The sequence below is a fragment of the Herpailurus yagouaroundi genome, unplaced genomic scaffold (assembly GCF_014898765.1).
Source record: "Herpailurus yagouaroundi ecotype Mexico unplaced genomic scaffold, PumYag 191, whole genome shotgun sequence".
Lineage (NCBI taxonomy): Eukaryota > Metazoa > Chordata > Mammalia > Carnivora > Felidae > Herpailurus > Herpailurus yagouaroundi.
Window position 1 is genome coordinate 9,016,307 of NW_024412422.1, and position 19,122 is coordinate 9,035,428.

Sequence of the window (19,122 nt, forward strand, 5' to 3'; positions counted from 1 at the left end):
TGTGTGTGTGCGCGCGCGCGCGCGAGCGCGCGCGTGCAGCGTAGCGTTCAGACTCCGTTCTCTGCACAGCCGTGTCACCGAGATTACTTCCCGGGCAGAAGCCGACCGGGTTTGCGATGATTTGTGCAGGATTTTTTTGCAGCCACCGAGCCGAGCTCAGAGAAGCAGAGATGGATGGAGGTTGGGAAGGGGGTGGAGAGGAGGGGTGATCTCGAGGTCTGGGTTTGAGACTAGTGCTGTGATTTGAGTGTTCGGGAAATCTAGTGGAAAAGGTGGTTGGGGGAGGGAGTGGGAAGAGAGAGGGAGGGAGGGAGGGAGGGAGAGAGAGAGAGAGGGTGGGGGGGGCGGGAAAGAGGCAGAGGCAGGCCGCATGCAATGGGAGCTAGTTGGATAGGCAATTTCAGTACTTTGTAAGCATCAAGGCAGCCCAACGTCACTGAGCTCAGCTGAGTCGGCTTGTATTTCTGAGAGAGAGAGAGGGAGAGAGGCCCTTTTTCTTTGGATTCCAGAACTTTAACCCTGAAAGCGGCGCTCAGAAGGGACCTTGGCCATTCCCAACTTCCCAGCTCCCTCCGGTCTCCCAACGCTCCCTCCCGAGGGGTGCAAGTGAGCAGGGGGCCCTGAGGTTCTTCCCTCGAGGGTGCTCCCGGAGGCTGCCGCTTGCGTTCCTTGGAGCCTTTCTGGCGCCGGACAACTTGGAAGTCTTTAGGGAGAGCGAGCGAGCGAGCGAGCGCAAAGCGGAGGAGGTGTGTGTTGGAGGTGGGCAGGCTCCAGCGGTGGCCGATCCTTTGTAGGCAGCGGTAGCCGCTAGTCTGGGCGAGCCGTCCCCGGCATAGACCCCCACCCCCCACCCCCCACCCGGAGCCACCATGCCCGCGCCCCCGCCTCGCCGCCAGCTTCCCTGCTAGGAGCAAGAAGGGATGTGGTGAATGCACCGGCTTCACCGAGCGAGGTAACCGTCTCTGCAGATGGCCCGGGAGGCTCGGGAGGGAGCCCGCCGGCCGCGCGGGCTCCGGTGAGGCGCGAAACGGCGGCGGGACTGCGCCGAGCCCGGCGTTGCGGGGGATGTGGCGCGGCCCGGAGCTCCCCGGCGCGTGGAGCCAGGCGGGGAGGCGCGCGGCCCGGCGAGCGGCGGGGAGGTTTGCAGGACGCGCGGCCTGGTTCTGTCACAGCGCATCTAGCTTGTCTCCGCCAGCCCCGAGCTGCCGCCGACCGCGACCGGGGCGCGCGAGGGGACGGTCCCGGCGGCCCCCGGCGGAAGGCAGCGCACGTGGGCGACGCCAGCCCCGCGTTCTTTTGTTGCCAGCCGGCCGCGGGACTCCCATCACCGCCTCGCCCAAGCCCCAAGGGTGTGGTGAGGGAAGCCGCTGGGGAGTCGGGCCTCGCGAGCCGTCCTCGTCGGCCGCACTCCGGGTCTCCGGCCACCGCAGACCTGGGTGGGACCCAGCCTTTCGCTTCAGCGGCTGCGAAGCTTTGGGGGGGGGGTGGGGGCATCCTTGGCACCCCCTTCCCAGTGCAGCCCGGTGTGGGGGGAGGAGATCCCTACTTGGAAACGTGGAGGAGATTGGAAAGCGATCGGAGCGGGGAGGCAGGCTCATCCGGGCTTGAACAGTTCTGCAGCTGTTCCTTTACGTGCTTGCAACCCCGGCCGTTCTCCCCGTTGAGTCGGACCTCCGAGTTGGATCCAGCGCCTGCCGCCCAGGATTTGTCCGGGACCCATTTTGTCCTCCTCGGCCCGAGCTTGGGCCTGCATTTCCAGCGAGCCAGGCCCGGCTGAAGCTCGGAGAGACTCCCCTCGGCCTGGCTGCTCGTCAAAAACGCCCGTCTGGGCCGGAGAGCCGAGAAAGCCTGGAGATCGTGCAGCCCCGGCGGCCTGCAGAGCGCTGGCCTGCCGCGCCCAGCAGCGCGCCTCCCTCCCCACAGCTGCGCGGCCGCTCTCCTGCTTTTTCTGTTCGGCTACTTTTAATTTTTACCCTTGCTGAAGGTGGGGGGAAAGGGGAGGACTCTTACTGTTACGGGACTTTTCATTTTAAGGCCTGTAACTGATAAAGGATGAATGCGAATTCTCCTTGGGGCTGGGTCTCTTGATCTGCGTATCTTTCCCCCTCTAGGTTCTTGGTTTTGCAAGAGGCGGGTTACTGTAGACGTTTTGCCTGCTGCAGGAGAATATGCCTCCTGTGACTTTTAGTACACAGAGCCGTGATGTCCTTCTGTAAGTCTGACGGAGAAAAACAGTTCTCCAAAGGACACTAGGTTTTTGTTTTGTTTTTGGTTCGTGCCCAATGGCTTCCAAAAATACCCAGGCCTTATCTTTATTGGCCCTTCCAGAAGTCCAGACAAATTTGACGGGCAGCTGGCTTATCGTGGGGGAGCCTGCGCAGGGGAGATGCGAGCCTCGCCGCCTCCTCTCAGCCTGACCCGGGTCTTTTGCAAGAGGTTGTGCGTGGTCATAGAGTAATAACAACGATAATAATAACGGGACCTTCCACAGCCTCCTTCAGCTGAGAACGGAGGTGCTGGAAGCTGGACACTGGGGCCCAGCTGCGCCCTCCTGTCACTAGAATTGTACTTCCAACCTCTCTCTCTCTCTCTCTCTCTCTCTCTCTCTCTGTTTCCTGGCCTCAGAGCAGGACCCTGCTCGGGCACAGGGCGCCAGGCACACCATGGCCGACGCAGACGAGGGCTTTGGCCTGGCACACACTCCCCTGGAACCTGATTCGAAAGATCTACCCTGCGACTCCAAGCCCGAGAGCACGCTAGGGGCCCCCAACAAGTCTCCGTCATCCCCGCAGGCCGCCTTCACCCAGCAGGTAAGAAGACAGCTAGCCTAGAAGCCCTTTGCAAAAACCGAAGGCCCTCCTGTGGGGGAGGGGAGGAGGGTGGCTTGCCCGTTGCTCATAATTGTCCCCTTTTCCTTTTTATCTCCACTCATTCCACTTTCCTATGCCCTGCATCCCCCCACCCCCATTCCAGTATATTCCAATCCACTTTATTGTGACGATAATCTTTATGGCCAGAGGATTTTGGAAATACATTGAAGTTGTTATAGAGAAGCCTTCATTATCCGGCTATTTGGGGCCAGCTAACAATAGCCCAGATCATTCCTTTGCTGCTGCACTAGGTATAGGCTCAGCCCTGAGCACCTCATTAAGGGCTGGGTCAGCGGCTGCTTCAGGCCGGCGTGAGCGATGGCTTGACCCTTCTTCAGATCTTCCTTAGCCTTCGCCTCCGCCCGCCTTCCCCCGAGCCGCCGCCCAGACCCTCGAGTTGCACTATTTGTCTTGGGCCGGGCTCTGGAGGGCTGGCTCGCTCTGGCCGGTGGAGGGGAGCGCCGGGCCGTGCCAAGAGGTTGCAGGGAGCCGCAGGCTCCCCGGGATGGAAGCTGGGCCCCAGTTAGAGGGGGAGAGGCCTCCTAGGCCGTGTGCTCTGTGCCCTGTTCCCCCCAGCGCTCTGGGTGCTCCAGGCGGCCCCTGGAGCCCTCCCATAATTTTACATAAGGTGTCAGTTGGTGCAAAACGGGGTGACTTGGTCCGAAGAGATATTTGCATGTAGCTAAAGCCCTTCTTTGGGATTTCCATGGAGGTCCTTCCTGGCTACCTCATTGACTCCTTTTTCCCCTTCCCGGCTCAGGAAAATGCGTGAATAGTTGTAGAGCACAGTGGGTACACGGTTTGGGGGACTTCGATTTTCTTTCCGGAAAAGCAAATCTGCTTATTGAGACAGTTGCGGGTTATTGCAAAACGAAGGTTTCGTCTAGAAATTTTTTTGCATCGCCTCAGTAAAATTACTTTGAGCTGCATAGCGGAAACGTTAACCGGTTTCGGCTGCTCCCGTAATCAAAAAACAGCTCGAAACGAATGAAGTTGGGTGTGAGAACCTAGGAGGTTTGTGAATAGAGGCATCAGAGGATTAACTTTTTGGACCGTGGGAACCTCTTATACGATCTACACACAGTTTTCAGTTTACATTTTCTCTTACGGCCATATTTGCACCACCGCGAGACTCAACACGCATATATGCACTATTTGCACCCCATGGGAGTGGCTACGTGAGAATGTTCTGAGTGGGCCTTTTGAGGTGGAGTGTTTTTGTTTTTGCTTTTGTCTTTTAGTTGCATCTTGGCTAAAAGGGTTTGCGATTGGCCCCAGTTTTTTTGTTATTTTTTGTTTTTTTTCTGTTTTGGTTTTTTAAAGTCTGTTCTCATGGACGCACTAGAGGACCCTGATGGTTGGGGACTTTTCTCTAGCCTTGTGTTGGTGGCGTTAGGAGACAACAGGGCATCGTGGGGAGGTACTCGGAGCTTGTACAGGGATTCCTGGGCAGGGCTGCTGGTGCTCCAGGGCTGGCTGGGGGCAGTTCTCAGCCTCAGAGCCCAGAGGCTCCGGAGGGAAGGAGAAGTCTGTGTTTGGGGGGCAGCTGGGGGAAAGGGAAGGCCCACTGCTCCTGGGGCCGGTCCGTGTGACTTTTCTCTCCTCTCTCTAGGGCATGGAAGGGATCAAGGTGTTTCTCCACGAACGAGAACTGTGGCTGAAATTTCACGAAGTCGGCACAGAAATGATCATAACCAAGGCCGGAAGGTGAGCTGGCCACCTCTGCTGGGGTGGGTGGGGTGGGGGGCGCCTGGGCAACTTGTGGGGGAGACAAAGGAGGGAAGGTCTCGGAGATGTGAGACACAGAGACGGGGGCAGAGAAAAGAGAGCCTAGAGCAGAGCAGAGCAGAGAGAGAGAGAGAGAACGAATGTGTTTTGTTTGACCCGATTTTGGATAAAGATGCTTGGAGAATTCCTCCATTGACCTGCATCGCTGGTGGAGGAAACGCCTGTGGATTCACCTCCGAAACAGGGCATTTCTCCCACCTCGTATAGGAGAAGAATCCAGAGCTTTGGGGGCCATAATAAGTGGACGGGTTGGTCGTGGGAGAAAGTGGGACGGGCAGGGAGAGAAAACGGGGAACCGGGGAGGTGCGGAGTCGGCACGGAGATGAGACCCGCTCTCAGCCTTGACTCCTGGCCCCCACCCTCTGTCCCACCCTCCCTGACCTTGGAGCGGCTCCAGAGTCCCACCCGATTGCCAAACTCCGAACCGCTGAATGTATTCGCTACCTCTTTCATTGTTTATAGAAAGCGGGAGAAGCCTTTGAAACTGAACCGGGGCTCGGCCGGGCTCTATATATACAGACACCGATAAACACGGCAGTTTGGCCAAGACACTCACCCCAGAGTTCCTCTTAAAAGCTCGCAGGTTTTTTTTTTTTTTTTTTTTTTGCTAGAAACGCTAAACTTCTGGGGAAAGCTATTTGGAGGGTCATGCAACTCTGTATCCCAGGGGCGACTGTGTGTGCACGAGCCCAGGCCTGGGGACGTCCTTACCACAGGCCTCCCGGTGCCGCAGGGGCCCTCCGTGTCCCAAGGGCAGAAAGTCCGGAGTCCGCCCCGGACAGGCTCGTGAAGCCGGCCACCGAGTGTGTGAAGGGGGGGAGGGGGGAGCCGCCTCACCAGACGCCCTGGTTCTCCAGCCTGAGCCCCCCGCAATAAACTGACAACAGTGACATTTATTATTATTTGAAATTAAACAACGTTTGCTCCCCCGCTCGGCCTGAGTGAACCAGGAGGCGCGTTCTGTTTACACTGAAGAACTGAGTTCTTCTTCCCAATCTGCTCTGGAAGGAAAGACACGGCCCGGGCCCCCTCTCCCCCTCAGCCTGAGCTGAGGGGATTTAACTATAAAAGGCCTGGGAAGCCTCCCTCGAGCTTGCCTGCAGGCGCGGAGCTCAGGCAGATAAACACCACCGGGCTTCGGCTCCAAGGCCTCCCTTCGCTCACCCCTTCCCGCCATCCCTGGGTGAGCCAGGAGCCAGGAGCCCGTCCTTCCGCCCCGGCCAGCCTCGAACCCGCCTTCTGGCTTTCTGGGGAGCGCTCCATCCCCTCCGCGGGAGGGCTGGGAATCTGGAGCCCGCCCCGTGCGCGCTGAGGGGAGGGGGGGGGGTACAGAGCCTCGCAGACCCCGAAGCACCCGCCTGCCCCTGAGCCCATCCTGGTTCAGGGCCCGGTGTCTCCAAAACTGAACCCGGATGGGTTTTGAGTTTCTTTGCCGAGGGCCGGAGGGCTTAGACTCTCCCAGGAAGGGCACCAGGTGCCTTGGAGAAGTTGGGGGGCGGGGGAGTGGTGGGATTGAGGAACAAATGTCGGCCGGAGGCTCGTGGCAAGGTCACCAGCCGAGCTCTCCGCTGGGGGTGGAGGACCGACCCCAGGACAGAAGGTACACGGGTGCCCACGGGTGTGCACCCACCTCGGTGCCCGCATGTGGGTGCATAGCGGCCAACGCACCTGCCTGCACGGAGGAGGCCAGCTTTTGGCCTAAGAAGTCTCCTTCTGCCCCTAGATTAAAAAGTAGGTCTCTGGCTCTGAAAAGAGCATTTACAAAGAGCAGAAATGGAGGCCCTGGTTCTCTCTAGGAGCCCTCGCCTCCAGGTTTCTATTTTCCTCCTGGTTACAAATAATCACCAGCCTCCAGCTCACCTCGGGGCCTTTCTCCTCCCCAGAACTCACAGGGAAACCCGGAGTGGATTTTGGCAGGAGCGGAGCGGGGGTCACTTCTCTCCTGAGCGCTTGTCAAACTGTGGCTTCTCCCGTTAAAATGTGGGGACGCGCTCTTTAAAACGTTGGCATTAATTCTCTCTCTCTCTCTCTCTCTCTGTCTCTGTCTCTGTCTCTGACTTTCTGGGTCTCCCTCCTTTTCTCCCCTAGGCGGATGTTTCCCAGTTACAAAGTGAAGGTGACGGGCCTTAACCCCAAAACGAAATACATCCTCCTCATGGACATCGTTCCCGCGGATGACCACAGATACAAGTTCGCAGACAATAAATGGTAGGCGCCGGCGTGGGCAGTTGCGGGGGAGCAGGGAGGAAAGTGGGGGGGGACAAAAAAACCTCCTCCCCTCCCCCGCACCGAACGAAGCAACATCTTCTGAACTCCTACTGTGCCTTAGAGGCTCTTGCGGCTATCCCCACGCATCCTCCGGACCACCCCGAGAGGAAGAAACAGCAGCCCTTAGCCCCCATTTTATAGACAAGAAAACTGAGGCTCACGGGAGGTAAAGGGCTTGTTATCTGTTGCTGCAGCCGCGGGTGGTGGATTTTTCAAAAGGGTATTGTTTCCAAGCGCTGGAGGTATTTCTGGGGGCATAAAACCATTTACAGTTATTTTTTATGAGTTACCTGCTTTGAACATGCCTTTTTATGAAATTGCAAAGTCGGGCCGTGGTATTTGAGTCAAACAGGCAAGAGAGGAGAGGTCCATTCCTTGGGTGGATTGCTCCCCGTGGCTGCCCAGCGAACGGAGGCTCCAAGAGGAAGGCCCGTTTGAAAGCCCTCAAGGATTTTTCTTAGACTTTTTTTTTTTTTTTTTTTTTTTTTTTTTGTCCAGAGCCTTCCAGAACCCACCGATTGTTTGAGGGCCGCCAGGCTGCATGCCCCTGGTGCAGGGGAAGGAGCGAGGTGGAAGAAAAGAGAGCCGGGTGGGGGCTCGCCTGGCTACGGGCGTTCTGGGCGCCTGGGCTTGTAGATGCCAGGGGAGGGTCAGGACATTTCCAGATCATTCTCTTAGTCAGCTGCCCTCGCCAGCACCACGGGGCGCTAAGTCTGGGTGGGTTTCCGCCCCATCTCGGTCTAGGTCTGTGACGGGCAAAGCAGAGCCCGCTATGCCGGGCCGCCTTTACGTGCACCCAGACTCGCCGGCCACTGGGGCACACTGGATGCGGCAGCTGGTCTCCTTCCAGAAACTCAAGCTCACTAACAACCACCTGGACCCATTCGGGCACGTAAGTACCAGGAGGGCTCCTCCGGTCCACCCCTGCTCCCAGTCTCTCTCTGTCTGTCTCTCTTGTCCCCGCTTCTCTCCTCCTAGGGTTTCTCTCTCTTCTTGCCTCGTCACACTTTCAGCCGCTCCTTTCCTTGTCCCACTCCACCCGCCTGAGTCTTTTCCTCCGGGCTCCGGCCTTCCCTTCTCTTCCTTTTCCTCCGATTTCTCTCACCTTCTTCCCCTCTGGCTCCACCTCTCTCCTGTGCGGTCCTCTCTGTGGTCTGCTGTCCCAGGCTCTGGGGCCACCTTTCCCGGGCAACTGGAGAACCGGGGTCTTGCGGAGAGGGAAGTGCGCACCCCTGGCCTGGCCCCCAGTCCCATCGGTGATTAGGGATGGCGGCTGCGTTTCAGATCTTCAGAAAACACGGTCCTTCTAGCCCAGTGGGTACGCAGCACCCGCTGCCCAAAGGCTGGACCGTGGTGGGAGCCATAGATACCTTCCCTACTCGCTTCCAGATCTTGCCTTATTATTGAGACATTCTGGCTGAGAGGGAGACCCCAGGCCACCTGCTCCCTCTTTTACGGATGGGGAAGCCAAGCTGCCAGAGACCAACCCTGATATCCTTTTTAGCTGATACTTTAGGGTTTATGTTCCCCCCCCCGCCCCCGACTTCTAGCCTTCCTCACCCCCAGTTCCCAGGATGGGCTGGGCACCAATTCCCGCAGCCGGCACACTAGACCAGGGTCCTAAACCTGGAGTCTGGTTGGAGAGAGCAGCCTTGGTGAACCCCCTGAATCTGCATGCAGGACATTGCCCCCCGCCCCACCTTCCAAGAGAATTGTGTAGCTTTTAGCGGATTCTCTAGCTTTGAGTAGATTTCTCTTCACCAACGAAAAGCAAATGAAGAACAAAACGCCGATTTGGGGGGGAAATGTCTCTAGGTCTTTTCATTGGCAATAAATTAATCACCAAGACAGAACACGGTCTCCGGATTCAGTGTTCAAAGGCCTTAGCTTGCTGATTCCACCATAAAGTGGGCTGGTTGGTCTTAGGACACTTGACCCTCATGGCAGCCTAGAAACGAGGACAGAAATATGGGAGGGGAGGGGAGTTGCCCAAGGTCATGCAGCTTGTATGGGGGAGCAGAGATCGATCTAATTCCAAGGGTGGTCTCTGTCCCGCCCTGTGGTCTCTTTAGGGAAAATGAACAAACACATGGTGCCCAGTTGAGGGAGCTGGGTTTGCAAGGATTTGATCCAGAGGGGAGACGGTTTGGGAAGGTCCAAATGGGAGACTCTGGTCTCGTGGGGCCTTAGTGCTAAAACACTGAGCCCCCAGGGTCTGGGGTGGGGAGGGGACATTGAGTGCTTGCACCTCTGGTTGCTGGCCGCTGGCCGCTGGGGAAGAGAGAAGGCAGGCCCATTCCCTTCCTGTGCGGCGGGAAGGAGCAGGGGGTGCAGAGGGGCGTCTCTAGACAAAACGCCCGGCCTCCTTTCCGTTTCAACCAGGCAGTTTGCCCGCGGCGGCCGGTAGGCCGGAGCGTGCACTGCACAGAAATGCCGTCGAGCGTGCGTGGGCGGTCAGCTGGCCAGGGTGACGCGCACCTGCGGGCACCGGACCGAGACTTTAGCTTAAGCGCTGGGGAGAAGCGGGACGGTTTTGTAAGCGTCCGGCGTGCTACTCCCGCCTGGCTGGCGGCCTCCCGCGGGCTGGGTGCGGGGGACCCTTTTGTGGGGGGGGGGGGTCTCCGTGGAACCCTGGTGCGCGGCTGCGGGACCGTGCTCTGGCCCCACGTGGGCGCCTAGCTTTTCCCCTGCGGTGCCTTCTGTGGTCGCGATGGGCTAGGCGCCCGGGGAAGGCTCGCAGCCCCGCAGTCAGGCTCCCGCACCCTGGAGCGTTTCTGGTCCTCCCGAGGGCACCGAAGAGGGAGGGTGCTCCGGGCTGCCCTGGACTGCCCTTCGCAGCCCTCCCCCACCCCCCAACTCCGGACTTGGGGTCCAGAGCCGCCCTAATGAAATTAGGAGTCATTAGATCGCCCTCGCGCTGATGTCTCGACACTGTCCCCGGCCGTCAAAGCAATTTGGCTAAGCCGGGACGATGGCCGCGCCGGCCGGGGGCTGCGGCGGCGCGCGGGGCCCCGCTGCGTCTCTCTGTCGCCACGCCGCCCCAGCCCGGCGTCGCTATCGGCCAGGGAGGCGGCCGGACCGCGGCGGGCCGGAGATTAGAGCCGCGCGGCCCGGGGTCGGGGAGCCGCGGGGCCCCGGGTTCTCGCCCCTTCTCCGCTTCCCCTCCCCCTCCTCCGGGCGGGTCTCAAGGGTTGGCCCAAGGACCCTGCCCCAGGGTCATCAACGCAAATATCCAAGACACCGGGACAGCCTCCGGCCGCTCCAGTTGGCTGTCCTGGGGAGAAAGCAGGCCCGAGTTCCATCCTGCCCGTTGAGCGCGGCGATTGGCCGGTTCGGCGGGTTTCTCTCGGAGCGTCCTGATGCGTGTTGGCTTTCACAGCCTCCCGACATCATCAAAAACCCGGCGTCTTCAAAACAGCCAGGCCGGTTTTCCAAGTAAAGATGCTCATCTCCTAGGAATAGCCCTGTTCCAGCAGATGCCCCCCCCCCGCCCCCCAACCCCATACTGACTATAGTAGCTGGATTCAGGCTACCGCGGTAAGACCCTGTCTGCCCCGCCACCCCCCGGGGGTGTTCCCCAAACACGCAGAAGGCAGAAAGGAAGGAGAAAGAGCGCATTCCCCCCAAAAGGCAGATGCAGCCGTTCTCTGTCCCGCCAAATCTGGAGATCAGGCTCGTGGATCCTGAAATGTTGCCGACCTTATAGAAAGGGAACCTGGAAGGAAGCAGGCCCTCCTCTGCTGGGGGTGAGATGGGGGGGGGGTGACAAGGAGATGCCCCCCCCCCCCCAATCTCCCCCCCGGGGGGGCCCCCCCCCCCCCCTCCCATTATCCTCTTTTTTTTTTTTTCATCGACGCTCCTTTGCACAGTCTGCAAACAAAAGGTGATTTTTATTCCAGTTCTGCGAACTCTTGGTCTCTTCTTTATGGGGGGTGGGGCAGGGCGGAGGATGTTTGTTTGTGTCTTCTCCCTTTCACTCCAAAATTGATGCTTAGACATCTCCCCCCACCCCCGCCCCAACTCCAGGCACAAGTTCCCTGCTCCTGACTTGCTTTCCTCCCATTTGGGTGGGGGGGGGGGAGTACCTTATGCAGGAGTTAATTTATTAAGCAAACTTTATTAAGAATTCTGATTTACTGCCGTGTGTGCTTTGGGTAGATTCCCGGAATATTACCCGGGCTTTTTTGGTTGGAAATTGTCATTTTTGAAATGTTTCTTTTTAATGAAATCACTGGCCCCTTTTCAAAACAGGAGGGAAAAAATCAGACATTTTTTTTTTTTTTTTTGAGAGCCCGTATAAGGAGGCGAATTTTAGGGGTGGAAAGTGGGGTTTTTTAATCTGGAAACAAAGGGGTTTTGATTGTTCTTACAATTTCGTTTTCTTTATGATTTTTAGATTATTCTAAATTCCATGCACAAATACCAGCCCAGATTACACATCGTGAAAGCAGATGAAAATAATGGATTTGGCTCAAAAAATACTGCGTTCTGCACCCACGTCTTTCCTGAGACCGCCTTTATTGCGGTGACTTCCTACCAGAACCACAAGGTAAGCTGAAACCTGGGAGCTAGCTCTGGGACTGTCTGTTCGTTTGCATGAAAACAATTGTGCAGGGGTCTCGTGCTGGAACCTTTAGACTTTAAGGGATTCTTCGTTCCCTCGCTGAGGCGGGACAAAGCTACAGATCGAGGACTGCAGCTGTTTGTACTATGTTCACGTGTTTTGTATCACTCTCTCTGTCTCTGTCTCTGTGTGTCCCTCTCACACATAGACACACACACACACACACACACACACACACACACACACATGAACACACCATCAGACACAAGTTTTGTGTCTGCAGGTGCCCATGCGTCCAAATGCAACAAGAAAGCATCTCTCTGGTCTCATGAAGTATATGTGCTGCCGAAGCGAGCACATCTCTGGTCTCGTGAAGTATATGTGCTGCCGAAGCGAGCACATCTCTGGTCTTATGAAGTGATCACCAAGGAGAAAGGTCACTTTTGTACGTGGCTCCCTGCTCTTGGGTGGGGGCCCGGTGGTACCCTTCATGGAGCTTTTTTTTTTTGGTGGTGGGGGAGGGTTGGGGGTCTCTTCTCCAGTCTGTCTTTTGGATGCATTTCAACTTGAACTGGGACAAAGTTGCCAGAAGCCTTGGGCTTGGGTTTGCAAGATGCCTTCTCTAGTTAGACAAGACCCTGCACAACCACCGCTTGGGGAGGGGAGGGATACCTTGTTTTCAGGAAGCCGGCTGCAGTGTGGTGTAGACAGGGAAGGGTGCACATGGGTCCTGTCAACGACAGACCCCACGCTGTTCAAAATCCAGGCCCCGATTCGGGTATTTCCAAGCTGGACAATGATATGTGAACAGGGCACCCCATAACCGCAGGTTGGGGGAGTATCTTTTATTTTCTCCCAGGGGAACGGGCTCGTCTTGACTTGTCTTGGGTCATTTCTGTTCTTTAGACACTTGAGTGCCTCTGGATTCATTTTATTGGCCGGAGGGCAGGACTGAATGATTCTTAAACCTACTTATGAAAAGGCATAGAATCTGGGGGGGGGGGGGCGGCACCGTGGGGGTGCAGGTTGTTAGCATTAAGTAGTGGTTTGAATTGGAGGACTGGCAAAGGGGAAATTAGCAGGTCCCATAGGGGATCAGTGAGGGCAGGTCACTGGGGCAACATGAGGAGATAGTAGATGGGGGCATGGTAATGTCCTCCCTTTCCACAGCTCCTGTCCCCACTTGCCAGCAAGGGTGGCAGGAAGTTACAGGGACTGGGAAGAGGTGGGAGAGGACAGGGCAGGGTGAAGGGTGGGTTTAGCACCCTAAAGCCTCCGGTCACCCCGGGAAGGTCAGTCCAGTACATGCCGGGTGTCAGAAAGTGCCCCCCCACCCGCCCCAGTGAAGCCAGGGCACTTACAAGATAGTAATCTCCAAATTCAGATTGTCAGTCACCAGGCCAAGCTGTGATGGATGGTCCCTTCTAGACCACAAGGCCTGTCTCGGGGCCCCAGGTCTTGAGAGAGCTTCCCTCCAGAAAGAAAACTCACTCTCCCCAAAGTGCAATGACTTTTTAAAGGGGAAGAAGGATTTTTTTCTGGGATCCAAGCCCCGACTCGTCAAGCCAGCAAGAGCAAAACCATTAAGGCCAAATACCCTGAAAATTGCAAAACTGTTTCAGGCTAATTTGAGTCTGGCTGTTAGCAACCTGTTTCCTCTATGGCTGCTGTCAATCTATGTTTAACTTTGCGGTGACAGTCACAGGGGAAAAAAATTGGAAAAAATAGTAGCAAGGACGTTCAGTCTCCCTCCCTCCCTCCCTCTCATACATATGCACATACAGCCATGTATTACACATACGTATCTACACACACACACACACACACACACACACACACACACCTGACAGAGGGTCAAAACATGTATTAGATCTTCTTTTCTTTTCTTTCTTTCTTTTCCTCTAAGAAAGCATAGGCTCCTACAGAAAGGACAGGAAGTGTTAGACTCACCCTGCTGGAGAGTAGATCCTGTGGGGGAGATTCCTAAGCTCTGCGTAGTTAGGATCTTAGGGCCCATCCAGCCTGGCTAGATCTGGGGAACATGAGCACACTCTTGTCTCTGTCCTTCTTTCTGTCTCTTTCTTTGCTTTATTGAGGCATAACCGTCCAACAATAAACTGTGATATGTGAAGCATACAGTTTGGCCAATTTGACAGGTATGTTATACCCACAAGGCTATCATCGCGACCTCTTGTGAATCTACCTGACACGCTCAGGTTTCTGTTATTTCTTTCTTTCTTTCTTTTCTTTTTTTTTTTTTTTTAAGTCTGTTCATTTATTTTGAGAGAGGGAGAGAGAGCATGAGGAGAGGAGGGGCAGAGAGAGAGAGGGAGAGAGAGAGAGAGAATCCCAAGCATGCTCTGTGTTGACGGTGAGATGCGGGGCTCAAACTCACCAACTGAGATGATGACCCAAGCCGAAACCAAGAGTTGGATGCTGAAACGACTGAGCCACCCAGGCGCCCCCCCCTCCAATTTTTTTTTTTTCCAGATTTCTGTTTTTAAAAAGGTATCTTCCCCAGTGAATATATTTAGTGATCCGTGTGCTTGAAGGAGTGTCTGCCCAACGGGGTGTGTACTTTGTGTGAGGTTTGAGCACAATCGAGGGGATTGTGTATCTAAATGCTCATGGGTCTAAAAATGTGTGTCTCCAAATATGAATCTGGATGGATAGGGTTCACAGGTGGGAATTTTTAAAAAAATTTTTTTAAACGTTTGTTTATTTTGAGAGTGGGGGGCACAGCATGAGTGGGAGAGGGGCAGAGAGAGAGGAGAGAGAATCCCAGGCAGGCCCCACCCTGTCAGCACAGAGCCCGATGTGGGGCTGGAACTCGCGAAACCGTGAGATCATGACCTGAACTGAGATCAAGAGCTGGACAGTTAACCGGCTGAGCCACTCAGGTGCCCCTGGGTTTTTTTTTTGTTTTTTTTTAATTGGTTGGGCCATAAAGGTTTTTGAGCCCACCTGACATCCAGAAGAGGGATTCCATAGGAGAGAACTTGCAGTCACTGTCTCCCATATGAGGTTTCCCCCACTTTTTAGTGGTGAAGTACCAAAGGCACTCATGTTTATCAGGAGGTAGTCTAAAGCAGTACATTTTTCCAGTCCAGTCCAGGGCCCCTCCAGACGTTCCCTGCGTGGATATATGACGTGTGACTTGACTAAGAGGGCCAACCTGTGTGTGGTTTGTGGACTCTGTCTTGTTCCCTTATGGTCCCACCTGGGCGAGGAGTTGAGACCTCTTGGGCAGGAGCCACCTGGGCTGCTGCTCATCGTTGCATAAGGTTAAGGTGGGACTCTGGAGGCGGGCTGCCTGGGTTGAAGTCCATTCGATTGGGCATAGTTCCTGGACTCAGTTTTCCTCCTCTGTACAATGGGGATAACACAAGCATTGTTTTTATCACTGTGAGGACCAAACGAGATAATCCTCGGAAAATTCGTAGTGCTGAGCCTGGCAAAGAGTAAGCACGGTTAGTGATGAAGTCACTGACTTACCGCTCAACCGATCCGTTTGCAACAGGGCAGCTCCTTCCAGAACACACGCTTGGAAACCCTTTGCCCTGCCCTGGCTACGCTGGGTTCCGAAAAACTGAGATTTTAAAGAAGTTCCTCTTACTGTGGTTGCACAACAGCTACAAACATTAGTCTTTGCGGTGGAGTCGGTTCGTTCCCCGAACATGCCATCCATTCAAGGGCTCTTTGCCCCATATTATGCTTTGGAAAAATGAGCAAGGACGGAAAAGCCATCCGCGTGATTAAATCGCCAGGACAGTTCGGGACACTGACGAGCCGCTGATTTTTGGTGTCAAGGGCCCGGTGCCTTCACGATGCCCTCTCTCTGCTTGGATGCGGGTACCAGGCGGAGGCAGGTGCGTGGCAGGGTTCGCGCGTTGGGCTGCAGTCACGCACCCGCACGCCGCCGGGCTCCTGATGACACGACGTATTTCCTCAGCCCAGCTGTGATCCCCAAGCTGGATTTGGGAGTTATTTCCTCAGATGGTTGACAGCTTGGAAAAGATATTTAAAAACTCGACTCGTCCAGAACGACGTTTGCTCTGTGAAACACGTTTTTGTAAGGTTTTCACTGAAGCTGTCAGCAGCGTCCAGAGCGATCCCTAGAAATATTTAGGTGTTAAAAAAAGGTCACGTGGGCATTTCATTTCTCTGCTCGCGCAACAATGGCTGTGTTTGCAAGCGGCCGTCCCCCCGATATTAACTTACCTCGCCATTAAGAGGCATTTTTTCTTCCTGCTTAAATCATTGTGTAAGGAGCCTGTATTTATGAGGTATGAGCTTTCTGGTTGGGACCAGGAAATGAACCCCTAATAGAGAGACATAATTAAGATTTTTGGCCCTCGCGAGGGTGTTTTTTTTTTCTTTTTTTCCAAAAGCAAGAATTCCCAACAATTATTCTCATTAATTTTTACAACCTCTGTCTCACTGGTCCGAGCTGGCATTTATATTTGTTTTTTTTTCCCCCACCGCCCCCCCCTCCCCCGGATATCCGGTTTTATGCTGACTTTGGAGGGAAGTCAGTTTCAGTGGAGCCTTTTTAGTGGAACTCAGACGTCTGACTCTATCAGCCTGTGTGCCCGTGAGTGAGCGAGCGACAGCACACGGCGGTGTGTCAGGAAGGACGTATCCTAGAGGCGGTTATACGGAACAAGGCGGACTTTGCCGCCTTTAGCTAAGCTTGTAGGTTAACGTTTCTCCAGGGTGATAATTCTTAATAACCTACGGGCGTCTGGACTCAGTCTACAAAGCCAGATGTGTGTAAGAGCAACCTACCTAGGGGTACTTGTAGCAGATTGTGTTTGTCCTATGCGATCATACTTTTGGAAGCGCAAAAAGTAGGTAAGCAGTAAACCTTTTGGTAAGGAGTGGTGTCAGGGAAAAAGATTTTTGCTGATAAAAGACTTCCTCCCCCCCTCCCCCCCCTCCCCCCGCCCCTGCATAATAATTGTTTGTCCTGAGCGCTTGGAGGAACAGTGACATCATGGACCAGGCATTAATTCAGCCCCGATACCACACCCTGACTGTCTTCAATATTTCCAGAGACTGGCTTCAGTCACTTGAAGGGGGGGGGGGGGATTGGGGGCGTGGAGTGCGGCAAGGATTCCCTCCCTCCCTTCTTAAATGATCGAATATTTACTTAGCATATTGAGAATCTCTCCCCCTCCTTTATTTTTATTTTTATTTATTTTTATTTTTTTTTTCAACGTTTATTTATTTTTGGGACAGAGAGAGACAGAGCATGAACGGGGGAGGGGCAGAGAGAGAGGGAGACACAGAATCGGAAGCAGGCTCCAGGCTCTGAGCCATCAGCCCAGAGCCTGACGCGGGGCTCGAACCCACGGACCGCGAGATCGTGACCTGGCTGAAGTCGGACGCTTAACCGACTGCGCCACCCAGGCGCCCCAACGTTTATTTATTTTTGAGACAGAGAGAGACAGAGCATGAAAGGGGGAGGGTCAGAGAGAGAGGGAGACACAGAATCGGAAACAGGCTCCAGGCTCTGAGCCATCAGCCCAGAGCCCGACGCGGGGCTCGAACTCATGGTCCGCGAGATCGTGACCTGGCTGAAGTCGGACGCTTAACTGACTGCGCCACCCAGGCTCCCCTCCCCCTCCTTTAAAAAACAAAAACAAAAACATGATTTATGGTCAGTTGGGTTGCATTTTATTGTGACAAAGCCTGAGTGGGAAATAAAAGCTCCAGGAGGGGATGGGTCTTTGGACTCCAAAACAGAAGTGGCTTCGGGAGTGCACATGTTAAAGACTGTTTTCCTAAGAGATTTTATAGACTTTTCTACTCGTTCCGAAGAGTCAAGTCAAGATCAGGAAGTTGTAGGAATGGGCATGGTTTAAAAAAAAAAGAAATGAGGGGGGAAGGAATGTGTATACACATAAATACCCACACCTACTTTAAAAGTTTTAAAACAGATTTTGTTTTTATAAGAGAAGTTTTAGGTTTACAGCAAAGTTAAGTGGAAAGTACAGAGAGTTCCCATAGACCCCTTGCCCCCCACCCTTCCCAAAGGCTCCCTCACCATCAACATCCCCCACCAGAGTGAGACATTATTACAATCGATGAATGCACATTGACACATCGTTATCACCCGGAGTCTAATTTAGGGTTCATTTGTGGTGTCGTACATCCTGTGGGTTTGGACAAACATATGAGGACGTGTGTCCGCCGTTAAGTATCACACAGAATAGTTTCACTAAATGTCCTCTGGGCTCTGCCTTTTCATCCGTCCCTCCCCACACAACTTCTGCCCACCATTGACCTTTGCCTTTCTAAAATGTCCTACGGTTGGATTCATACACCAGATCTTAAAAACGTTAATTTTATATGGTTTTTTTTCATCGCAAACGCACACACATGTACACATACACGATATAGTAATTTCACACTCATTATAGCGTCTTGGGGTGGGAAGGAAACCTTATAAAGCCATCTCTTCTGGAAAACAGAACATACCAGAATGCCTGCCCCCCCGGATGTGCCACGGATGAATTATGGGTGCATTCACTAATTACTCCTGGTTTCTCAAAGAAACGTGCTCAGTTTCTCAAAGTCTGCAGCGCTACTACGGGGGGTGGATGAGGTGTTTTTCGTGTGTACTTGGCATCTGATGTGACCACAAAGAGAAAAGTGTTCTCGCTTTGATTATCTTTCCGTTCATCTATCAGGGAGAGAGTGCAGAACCAATTTGCGTAAGTTCGTCTCGAAAAGTGCCTCGTCTCCCCTCGCAACAAAGTGAGGGCGGGCCTTGGATTTAGAACTTTCTGTGGGTGCCAGCAGAGAGAATTTGATACAATAGTTTTCCTTTTATTGAATAGCTGGTGATTCTGGTTTGACGCGTAGAGAAGGTTACATGTATGAAATAAACGTAAACGAGAAGGGCTTTGACTGAGATCACGATACTAAGCAGACCAGCGTGCCGTATAGATAGGGTACAATCATGATAACGAAGGTGAAGTTAGTGTCACTGAATCTGCCTTGCTGGCTGTAACGGTGATTTGATGAGGGCGCCTGGGTGGCTCAGTTGGTTGAACGTCCGACTTCAGCTCAGGTCATGATCTCGCAGTTCCTGAGTTCGAGCCCTGCGTCGGGCTCTGTGCTGACAGCTCGGAGCCGGGAGCCTGCTTCGGATTCTGTGTCTCCCTCTCCCGCTCGCACTCTGTCTCTCTATCTCAGAAACAAATCAAAACATTTTTCAAAAAGTAAACACATAAACATAAAAAAAGAATCCTTTTAAAAAAAGTGATTTGATGCATAAACATGCGATTCACACACAGCTTTTAGGAAGTACTTCTAGCAAAGTCCATACGGTTGGACTGTTTCCCCTGTTCTGTTACTGAGTATTGTACATTACAACCGAAATTTCCAAGAACAGGGATCGCGCTTCTTTGTCTAGAAGATTGAAGGGGTTTGGAGCGGTCTGACAGATATCATGTACGTTACCATTCTGTATTTTGGTATTGATTTAATTAGACACCGTCTTCTACCTGGGCTGGCTATAACCCTTGTCTGTGAAGCTGAATGAACCCGGCATGAGGCAGAGCAGAATTTTGGAAGCAGTCGAGTTTTTCCAAACGGCGATCGCCACGCTGCGGGGGGGGGGGG

At 54.1% G+C, this 19,122-nt stretch overlaps 1 protein-coding gene across 5 annotated transcripts in view; it reads left to right on the forward strand.

The window, feature by feature from the left end:
- TBX5 (T-box transcription factor 5) overlaps positions 1 to 19,122 on the forward strand; it is a 58,601-nt gene that overhangs the window by 38,942 nt on the left and 537 nt on the right. For 2 of the 5 annotated variants that reach the window (XM_040443805.1, XM_040443803.1), the window contains exons 2-6: positions 2,626 to 2,810; positions 4,483 to 4,577; positions 6,747 to 6,866; positions 7,671 to 7,818; positions 11,323 to 11,475. In XM_040443805.1, coding sequence (XP_040299739.1) covers positions 2,664 to 2,810; positions 4,483 to 4,577; positions 6,747 to 6,866; positions 7,671 to 7,818; positions 11,323 to 11,475 — 663 coding nt within the window. In that variant the 5' untranslated portion in view covers positions 2,626 to 2,663. Of the gene's footprint in view, positions 1 to 65; positions 181 to 337; positions 953 to 1,101; positions 2,213 to 2,625; positions 2,811 to 4,482; positions 4,578 to 6,746; positions 6,867 to 7,670; positions 7,819 to 11,322; positions 11,476 to 19,122 lie in introns of those variants that run through there. The other 3 variants (XM_040443800.1, XM_040443802.1, XM_040443804.1) reach the window with 3 other exon arrangements.